This window comes from Spinacia oleracea, chromosome 3 (genome assembly GCF_020520425.1).
Source record: "Spinacia oleracea cultivar Varoflay chromosome 3, BTI_SOV_V1, whole genome shotgun sequence".
NCBI lineage: Eukaryota > Viridiplantae > Streptophyta > Magnoliopsida > Caryophyllales > Amaranthaceae > Spinacia > Spinacia oleracea.
Window position 1 is genome coordinate 94,387,703 of NC_079489.1, and position 10,478 is coordinate 94,398,180.

General features: G+C 37.0%; 1 protein-coding gene and 1 long non-coding RNA gene across 2 annotated transcripts; one reads left to right on the top strand and one right to left on the bottom strand.

The window, feature by feature from the left end:
• Positions 1–1,259: 1,259 nt before the first annotated feature.
• LOC130469884 (uncharacterized) lies at positions 1,260–3,516 on the bottom strand. The gene is made up of 6 exons (XM_056839401.1): positions 3,214–3,516; positions 2,885–3,115; positions 2,463–2,759; positions 1,945–2,385; positions 1,552–1,827; positions 1,260–1,464 (listed from the first exon to the last, which is right to left on the bottom strand). Exons 1-6 carry the CDS (start codon positions 3,514–3,516, stop codon positions 1,312–1,314), a joined length of 1,701 nt encoding a protein of 566 aa, XP_056695379.1. The 3' UTR covers positions 1,260–1,311.
• Positions 3,517–4,182: 666 nt separating this feature from the next.
• Positions 4,183–5,825, top strand: LOC130470441 (uncharacterized). Its single transcript, XR_008930745.1, has 2 exons — positions 4,183–4,442; positions 5,490–5,825. It is a non-coding gene; the product is annotated as an uncharacterized lncRNA (long non-coding RNA).
• The last annotated feature ends 4,653 nt before the right edge of the window (positions 5,826–10,478 follow it).

Sequence of the window (10,478 nt, forward strand, 5' to 3'; positions counted from 1 at the left end):
AATTTGGGAGCGAAAATGTCATTTTAGCTCAATATATGACCTATAACGACCCAACGAGCCTTAAATGTGCATAATTAGGTTCGAATGAGTTTTAGAAACTTAAAACTATGCATATTAGTCATGTAATAAGATTAAAATGAGTGTTTAGGTTCTTTAGTTCAAAGTTGGGAGCGAAAATGTCATTTTAGCTCAATATATGACCTATAACGACCCAACGAGCCTTAAATGTGCATAATTAGGTTCGAATGAGTTTTAGAAACTTAAAACTATGCATATTAGTCGTGTAATAAGAATCAAATGAGTCCTTAGGTTCTTTAGTTCAAATTTGGGAGCGAAAATGTCATTTTAGCTCAATATATGACCTATAACGACCCAACGAGCCTTAAATGTGCATAAATAAGTTCGAATGAGTTTTAGAAACTTAAAACTATGCATATTAGTCGTGTAATAAGAATCAAATGAGTCCTGAGGTTCTTTAGTTCAAATTTGGGAGCGAAAATGTCATTTTAGCTCAATATATGACCTATAACGACCCAACTAGCCTTAAATGTGCATAAATAGGTTCGAATGAGTTTTAGAAACTTAAAACTATGCATATTAGTCATGTAATAAGAATCAAATGAGTCCTTAGGTTCTTTAGTTCAAATTTGGGAGCGAAAATGTCATTTTAGCTCAATATATGACCTATAACGACCCAACGAGCCTTAAATGTGCATAATTAGGTTCGAATGAGTTTTAGAAACTTAAAACTATGCATATTAGTCGTGTAATAAGAATCAAATGAGTCCTTAGGTTCTTTAGTTCAAAGTTGGGAGCGAAAATGTCATTTTAGCTCAATATATGACCTATAACGACCCAACGAGCCTTAAATGTGCATAAATAGGTTCGAATGAGTTTTAGAAACTTAAAACTATGCATATTAGTCATGTAATAAGAATCAAATGAGTCCTTAGGTTCTTTAGTTCAAATTTGGGAGCGAAAATGTCATTTTAGCTCAATATATGACCTATAACGACCCAACGAGCCTTAAATGTGCATAATTAGGTTCGAATGAGTTTTAGAAACTTAAAACTATGCATATTAGTCATGTAATAATATTAAAATGAGTGTTTAGGTTCTTTAGTTCAAAGTTGGGAGCGAAAATGTCATTTTAGCTCAATATATGACCTATAACGACCCAACGAGCCTTAAATGTGCATAAATAGGTTCGAATGAGTTTTAGAAACTTAAAACTATGCATATTAGTCGTGTAATAAGAATCAAATGAGTCCTTAGGTTCTTTAGTTCAAAGTTGGGAGCGGAAATGTCATTTTAGGTTCGAATGAGTTTTAGAGGGTTTACCTTGGATGGTAAGTCTGTTGTCTTCTTTTGGGCCGCTAACACCGTTGTCTTTTTCTTGGAGCTACCATCCCTCTCTTTAGAAACATTAGACTTGGACTTCTTTTTAGGAGGTGAAATACAATCCTTTAAAATTCAACAAAAACAAGAGTAGGTAAGATGTCGAATGTGCTTGCGTGAACATATACATTCTAAACAATAAAACATATATACCTCGCCGTCTTCGAAAATCACTAAGTGTATGGGCCATTGCACAAAACTACCCAGAGCACCGCCTAAGTTAGTGAAACCATCTCCCGTAGGTACCGGAAGAATATCATCAACATGTCCGTCGTAAACAAAATCAACTTGGACTTTATAGTGACCAGGCTTCATCGATGTAAAATGTTGGGGCAATGCACCATCTGAGGGTTGTACCATACCATCCGCCACGACAATGTTGTTGCCTGAAACTTTCTCCTCAAGGGCAAGACGACATGGAGTCCTTTCCTTCATAAACAAAGGTTTCAATGCAACTTTGTAAGTGATACAGATTATTAAGTAAATGTCAACTAAAAACATAAAAGGATCAAGCAACTATGTTAAAAAAGAGTGACTACGTCGTACCTTTAGCTCGCGTGGTTGCGGCACTAAGATGTGACGAGTGGTTCTTGTAGCACTAACATCAAGGTCAACTCTGGCAGAATCATTTAAGTGGAGGTCATCAGGTATCGGGGTAGAAATGGAGTTTAGTTGTCCTGTTTTTAACAAGGTGCTTAGTTGCTTTTGGAGGGCCTCTGCCACCCTTTTCTCTACCCTTTTCTCTAATTCACCTTCAAACTCCTTTTTCACAGAAGCTCTGATTGATTCGTAATTTTCTGATGAAGCTTCACCATGGTCACTTCTACTATGTCGAATACACGGACCGAAAGCCTTTTTGATACCAACCATGCCACCTGTTCCCTTGACACGCCCACGATGATCTTTTTTCCCTATAGCTTTAGTGAGGGCATCCTCACCCTGTTCGAAAGAAAGATTTCCTTTTTCCTCTTCTGCAATGTACTCTAACTGCCAATTAGGAAAGTAAAATTACTTTATATTCTCTAATCAAAGCAAGTAAATATTAATTAATTATCGCTACTTACAGCTTTTGTTGCGATTTCAACAACTTCTGTATCGTTCGGGTCAATTTCCCACTTTCCCTCTTTATTTTGTACTTGATGGGCCAAAATCCACTCCTTTGATCTGTATTTTCTAACTCTATTAACATTTGAGGTCACTGATGAGTTCACCGAGGAGCTACTCGAGATAGGTAAAGCTGCATCTGGTGGAAGTCGTCCATCCTTTATCCAATCTAGTCGCTTTCTATTATAACCCTTTTGGCCGGTGCGATGTGGGTTCTTGTTGCATGATGCACTTTTCCTCGCCTTTTCACTACGAAGCTGTCAAAGACAACATAAAAAGATGGAAATAAATGTTTTTTCTGATAACTTTTTGTCCTAGAACCAATGTCAGTTTGCTACATGAAAAACTCTTTAAGGACAAGTTAAAGAAATATTATCATTACCAATGACTCTGGCAGGAAATAATGTTTAACAAAAGTCTTCCAATCATCCTCTGTGATATGGTTGTAGACATCCCAAGGCATCTTGTTTGTTTGATTTTTTGGCTTCTTTTCCTTCATAGTTATCCATCGGCGCACCAACTTGCTCTTGAAACAACTAAATCGTTTCGCCACACAAGAATGAAAATATTTCTCCCTCGAATGATTAGAATCATCAGTAATGTGGAACATAAGCTGTTAATAATTAAAAAAAGTTAGATTATAAAAATAGTATTTAAATCAAATTAAATAATCCCTAAAATATACAAATCAAGTTAATATCCAATGCTTACCTTAGTCTCCTCCCAAAACCCCTTCTTGATTTGCTCATCTACCTTTGGATATAATGGGACGTTAATATTAATTCTAGTAGCACAACTCCCAACTTGCTTCCCGTATTCATGAGACCATTGTCCATCGGGGACATTATATACATTATACTCAAGGAACATAGTCTTAGCGACTTTAACACCTTTTGACGGACCACGACCTTTAATGGTCTTTGTAATCGTACTAACATCTTGTGATTCGTCACGCGTTGTGGGAGTCTTGCCACCTTCTGATTCATGCCTAACAACAATTTGGTTTTCATTCATCGTACCTATGTTGTTCCTGCATCAAGTAAAACATACAGAAGAGTGGTTACAAAATGTGCGCGCAGCAGCAAATCAGTGCTCTAGCATACAGAAGGATATCAAATCAGTGCAGATATCACATATCAGATCAGCACTGATCAGTGCAGATCAGATCAGCACTGATCTGCACTGATCAGATCAGCACAGATCAGCACAGATCAGTGCTGATCAGATCTGCACTGATCAGTGCTGATCTGATCTGTGATATCTGCACTGATCTGTTCTGCACTGATCTGTGCTGATCTGATCTGCACTGATCAGTGCAGATCAGATCAGCACAGATCAGTGCTGATCTGATCTGCACTGATCAGTGCAGATCAGATCAGCACAGATCAGTGCTGATTAGATCAGCACAGATCAGTGCAGAACAGATCAGCACAGATCAGTGCAGAACAGATCAGCACAGATCAGTGCTGATCTGATCTGCACTGATCTGTGCTGACCTGATCTGCAATGTTCCCCCCTTGTTGATTTTGTTCGAATTATAACAATATGACTGTTGCATCTGCAGCTTGATCTTCGAATCTGGACTGAAGGAAAGATTGTTGCGATATGCAGCGAGCGCATTGCTTTTTAGTGAAAAGGGTGTTAATCCGTTCTTTGTGTCTTGGAATCGGTAATGGAGCACAAATCTCATATTAGTGGTATTAGTTTCATTCTTATGTATGTCTCTTGTTATGTTAGTTTTGTTCTACAGATTAGAGATATTCATTCATACATTTTAGCTACTGTAAACCTGTGTTAGATTACATAGGTTTAAAATAACTAAAATCTAGTAATGAATGTCTCTGATCTGTTTAACAAACTAACAGCATAAGAGATATGCATAAGAATTAAACTAATATCATTAACATGAGATCATTTTATCCCATATATCTTAATTTTTGGTATGTTGTCTTGAATCTATTAGCTCTGTTGATAGCTTATGTTTTCTATTTCACACTACTATCATATTTCTCTTTTAATCAGTTTTTTTAATCATTATATTGGATCGGTTTAGAGAGAGTTTAAAATGCTATAAAGTATAAATGGAAGATTTCTACGCTGTGTTCCTGCTACAGAAGTTTATTTTTCCTCTTGAAAGCAGAACTATATTCTTTTCTAATACAGTAATAGTAGTGTAATACAGAGTACAGGTCATCATCTGAATTTTTTTAAATTTATTTATCAGAGAGAAGGCTAAAGGTTCTCTAATTGCAGTTTCTCACCTAGATCAGTTACTCCTAATAACTGATTACAGCAACTTTCTCTTTAACTTGTATGACTGTTCAGTCCTTTCATCAGCCAAAAGCCACGTAGTTTAAGGATGCTCAGCTTCTTACTACAAACTCGATTTATTTAGAAGCTTGCAATAAGTTAGCTGATTAGCAAGCATTGAATTTATGAAGTTCAGTGTTCATTGTTTGATACTCTAGCTGGTAAATGATGATCACTGAGTTAAGTTTACAGGCTTGCTGAGTAGCAATAAACTAGATGTATGTCACATAGACACATGCTGAAAGTGCATTCTAGAAAATGTGTGATACAACACAAATTACTTAATCTAAGACCAGCTATAAGAGAAAGAAGTACTCCGCATATTAGAAAGTGGGCCCAATATACTTGAACTTGCGTTATCTTTTTTTCCTTTATATTTATCTTAAGCTTTGAAAAGAAGGCATGCTATAGAGAAGAGACCATTTCTTATGCTTTAGAAGTCACTAATTATGTTTATGATCCTAAAAGTTGACTTTCACTTGTTTTGTATCACACATTTTGACCATGTTTTGAATTTTAAAAGCTCCATTGTGATTAGACCCAAATATTATTGTTTGAAGTTAACACTACTACATTCTTTCTAGATAGATACACTGGGGTTGCTAGTGGAACAACCCCAGTTGACTACCTTTCCTTTTCCTCTCTTTTTCTACTAAGTCTTTCCTTTTCAATGGCAGAATCATTCTTCTACACGGACCCCCAGGTACTGGTAAAACATCATTGTGTAAAGCATTGGCTCAGAAGCTGTCAATTCGGTTCAGCTCCAGGTTTGGATGTGTTATGCAGCTTGAGATGTTTTATCACTCTGAGATATCCACAGTCCCAGTTGATTGAAGTTAATGCTCATTCTTTGTTCAGCAAATGGTTTTCAGAAAGTGGCAAATTGGTATGTGCTGCTCATCAAGCCTGATGTTAGTCCATTTACACATTTTCGCTCCCAGCTATGAACTAACGAACATAAGGACTCATTTTAACCTTTTAAATGATTAATATGATTAATTTTAACTTTCCAAGACTCGATCCGATCTATTTATTCACATTAGAGACTTGTTTGGTCGTTGTGGTTCATATTTATGATAAAATGAGGCATTTTTGCTCCCAACTATGAACTAAAGAACCTAAGAACTCATTTTTAGGCTAATATGACACTTTCGCTCCCAACTTTGAACTAACAAACCTAAACACTCATTTTAATCCTTTTAAATGATTAATATGATTAGTTTTAACTTTCCTAGACTCAATCCAATCAATTTATGCCATTTGAGACTTGTTTGATCGTTATGGTTCATATTTATGCTAAAATAAGACATTTTCGCTCCCAACTTTGAACTAACAAACCTAAACACTCATTTTAATCCTATTACATGACTAATATGCATAGTTTTAAGTTTCTAAAACTCATTCCAACCTATTTATGCACATTTAAGGCTCGTTGGGTCGTTATAGGTCATATATAGAGCTAAAATGGCATTTCCGCTCCCAACTTTGAACTAAAGAACCTAAACACTCATTTTAATCCTATTACATGACTAATATGCATAGTTTTAAGTTTCTAAAACTCATTCCAACCTATTTATGCACATTTAAGGCTCGTTGGGTCGTTATAGGTCATATATAGAGCTAAAATGACATTTTCGCTCCCAACTTTGAACTAAAGAACCTAAACACTCATTTTAATCCTATTACATGACTAATATGCATAGTTTTAAGTTTCTAAAACTCATTCCAACCTATTTATGCACATTTATGGCTCGTTGGGTCGTTATAGGTCATATATAGAGCTAAAATGACATTTTCGCTCCCAACTTTGAACTAAAGAACCTAATGACTCATTTTATTCTTATTACATGACTAATATGCATAGTTTTAAGTTTCTAAAACTCATTCGAACCTATTCATGCACATTTATGGCTCGTTGGGTCGTTATATGTCATATATAGAGCTAAAATGACATTTCCGCTCCCAACTTTGAACTAAAGAACCTAAACACTCATTTTAATCCTTTTAAATGATTAATATGATTAGTTTTAACTTACCTAGACTCAATCCAATCAATTTATGCCATTTGAGACTTGTTTGGTAGTTATGGTTCATATTTATGCTAATTTAGTCAATAAGGTCAATTTAGGTCAATTTATTCAACTAAGGTCAATTTAAGCCCGCTCGTTTTGATTTAGGTCATTCTAGCTCAAGATTAGGAGACATGTTAATTAGCGCTACACTAGGAGAAAACGCACAACTCACCAAAAGTAAATACGTGCTTTATTTTCCGATTCTGAGAACTTCTGAAAAGACACAAATCACCGAAAGCTTCTGAAAATTTCTGACTCGGGGATCTCAAGTCATCTGCACAGAAAGTTAGAAAACTTTGGTCAGGAACAAAAGTAAGATGTGGAAGTACAGTAAGAATTAAAGAAAGCTAGAAAAGTATAATCATGAACACAATGGAAGTATAAAATAAGAATTAAAGATGTGGAAGTACAAACTACACCTTCCTAAATGCTAGAAAAGATACATTTAATCTGATATTCAGTTAGCTAGAATTACCTATTCCCAGAAGCCAACTCATCTTATTCATTTACGGTTTATAACCCAAATTCCTTCCCTATGATCTGTACGCATATGATTAGTATTATTTGCATCTTCCTCCTCCGGTAACGGTTGAACAGCCGTTGGTAACAGGGGTGTTTCATCGTACTTGTCATACTCATCTTCATCCACAACATCATCAATACCCAGAATATTTCTCTTGCCTTGGGCAACTGCACGCCATATAGGATCAACATTGTCTACCACATAGAAAATTTGCTTAGCTTGTGATGCTAGAATGAATGGGTCGTCACTATCACTTAATCGATCAAAGTTAACCAATGTTAAACCAGGAAAAATTTCATCTTGTTTCACCCCATTATGGTTGTTGGCCCACTTGCACCGGAATACAGGGATCGTAAATTTGTTGTAATCAAGCTCCCATATTTCTTCGATAACACCATAATATGATTGTGTCGCATCAACCGGTCTTCTATCCTTGGCGCTTGCATAGACCCTAGATGCTGCAACATGCTTCACTCCACTATTCTGCACCACACTCTTTTCATCTTGTCTTCTAGTGTAGAATGTGAACCCATTGATATCATACCCTTCATAAGACAGAACACATAGTCGAGGACCTCGAGCTAACCACTGGACCATTTCAGAAACATCTAGATTTTTTTTCATTTCCTCGGCTACTTCCTTCTTAAACCAATCAACAAATGTGCGATTATGTTCTTGCATCAACGCTCTTTCCTTCAACTTAGGATTCTTTTGTTGCAATTCTAGAAAATGCTTATCTATGTAAGGATTGACCTCGGTAAGATGCTGCAACACACAAAGATGTGCCTTATTCTTCCTTTCAGATGGAGGCGAGATCACATTTTTACCAATTACCCCATGCCCTTCAAGCCTCCCTGCATGACGAGATTTTGGAAGACCTATTTGCTCAAGCCTTGTTAAGAATTCAGCTACATATTGAGATATCTCTTCCTCAAGGACTCCCCGAATGATACTACCCTCCGGCCTTGCCCGATTCTTTGTTTTGTCCTTTAAATGCCCAAAAAATCTCTCAAAAGGATACATCCATCTTAAGAACACCGGACCACATAACTTGATTTCTCGAACTAAATGGACAATTAAGTGCACCATAATATCAAAGAAAGATGGTGGAAAGTACATTTCAAATCGACACAAAGTTTCAACAATATCATTGTGCAAAGAATCTAATTTCTCCGGATCAATCACTTTAGCACATATAGAATTGAAAAACACACAAAGTTTTGTTATAACATGTCTCACGTGTTTCGGCAATATCCCACGAAGTGCAATTGGCAAAAACACATTAATCATTACATGGAAATCATGAGACTTCATACCAACCAACCTAAGGTCCGAGAGAGATACTAGGCGCTTTACATTCGACGAATATCCCGAGGGAACCTTAATTCCATGTAAGCACTCACAAAACTGCTTCTTCTCCTTTCTTGACATCGTGTAACACGCTGGAGGCAGATAAGTCTTAGTACCACCCGCACCAGATTTTTCAACAGGCCACAAATCTGGTCGAATATTCCTCTTTTTCATATCTTTCCGCACATTCTCATTGTCCTTAGTCTTTCCAGGCATGTTTAGCAAAGTCCCATGATAGCATCGCACACATTTTTCTCAATGTGCATTACATCGAGACAATGCCTAACCGACAAATCTCTCCAGTAGGGAAGATCCCATAATGGAGATACTTTCTTCCACAAAACACCCTTTTTAGACTTTGACTTGTAGCACTTGCCGTATTTGGTTTCAACATTTTTTATTCGTTCATAAACCTGTGATCCTGTCAAAGGCGTACGAGCTACTCTTTCCTCGGTGAACCCATTGAATTCTTTCTTCTTCTTACGATAAGGGTGATATCGACTGAGGTGCTTCCTGAAATCTGGGTAAACATTTTTCTTGAAATTATGCAACCATGTGGGCTTCATGTCCTCTTCACATATAGGGCATGCTTGTTCTCCTTTGGTTTTGTATCCAGACAAGTTTCCATATGCCGGAAAATCATTTATGGTACAAAAAACCATAGCTCGCAATGTAAAGCTTGAATTGGTGTGTGCATCGAACATTGAAACACCTTCATTCCACAATAATTTCAAATCATCTATGAGTGGAGCCAGGTACACATCTATGTCATTTCCAGGTTGCTTAGGCCCCGAGATGAGGAGTGATAACATGATATGCTTCCGCTTCATACACAGCCATGGAGGAAGATTATAAATTGCTAGAAGAACCGGCCATGTGCTATGTTGACTGCTTAGAGTTCCATATGGATTCACACCATCTGCACATAAAGCAAGCCTTAGATTTCTAACCTCCTTACCAAATTCAGGATATTTCTTATCAATATTTCTCCATTGAACAGAATCTGCAGGATGTCGAAGGAGTCCATCTTTCTTCCTCACTTCCGCATGCCACCTTAAGTTTTTTGCTTGTTTCTTCAATGAAAACATACGCTCAAACCTAGGTATGATTGGAAGATACCACAAAGACTTAGCAGGCGGGCCCCTCTTAGCTGAATTTGCCCCTTTGCGTTTGTAACGAGATGCGCCGCATGTTGGACACTCATCCAAATGTTCATGCTCTTTTCTGTAAAGCATACAATCATTTGGGCAAGCATCTATCTTGTCGACCTCTAGGCCTAAGGGACACATCAATTTCCTGGCATAATAGGTAGAGGTGGGGATGTTAGGTTATGATACATATGACATTACATAGATCATGCGGAAACAACCATTAACCCAGGACAACATATTATTTACACATAATCATATAGCATAATTTAGATGCATACTCTTTGTTGCGTGCCCTCCCTAGCTGCGCCCGAACCGAACAAGAACAAGTCTTTAGGACTCCAAGTGTCGTCCCTCCGTAGATAGTCCACAGCACGTCCGGATCCGCCTTAAGATTGACCAACTAGAATCGCCCTTAAGGTACTAGAAAATTTCGGCACTTTTATGAGCAAGATGTGTGTTTTAATTTTCTCTCAAAAAACTCATTTTTGAATACTTTGAAACTCATTATAAATTGTGAGCCCTAGCCTCATATTTATAGGGGTATGGAAAGGGAATCGAAATCCTATTCAG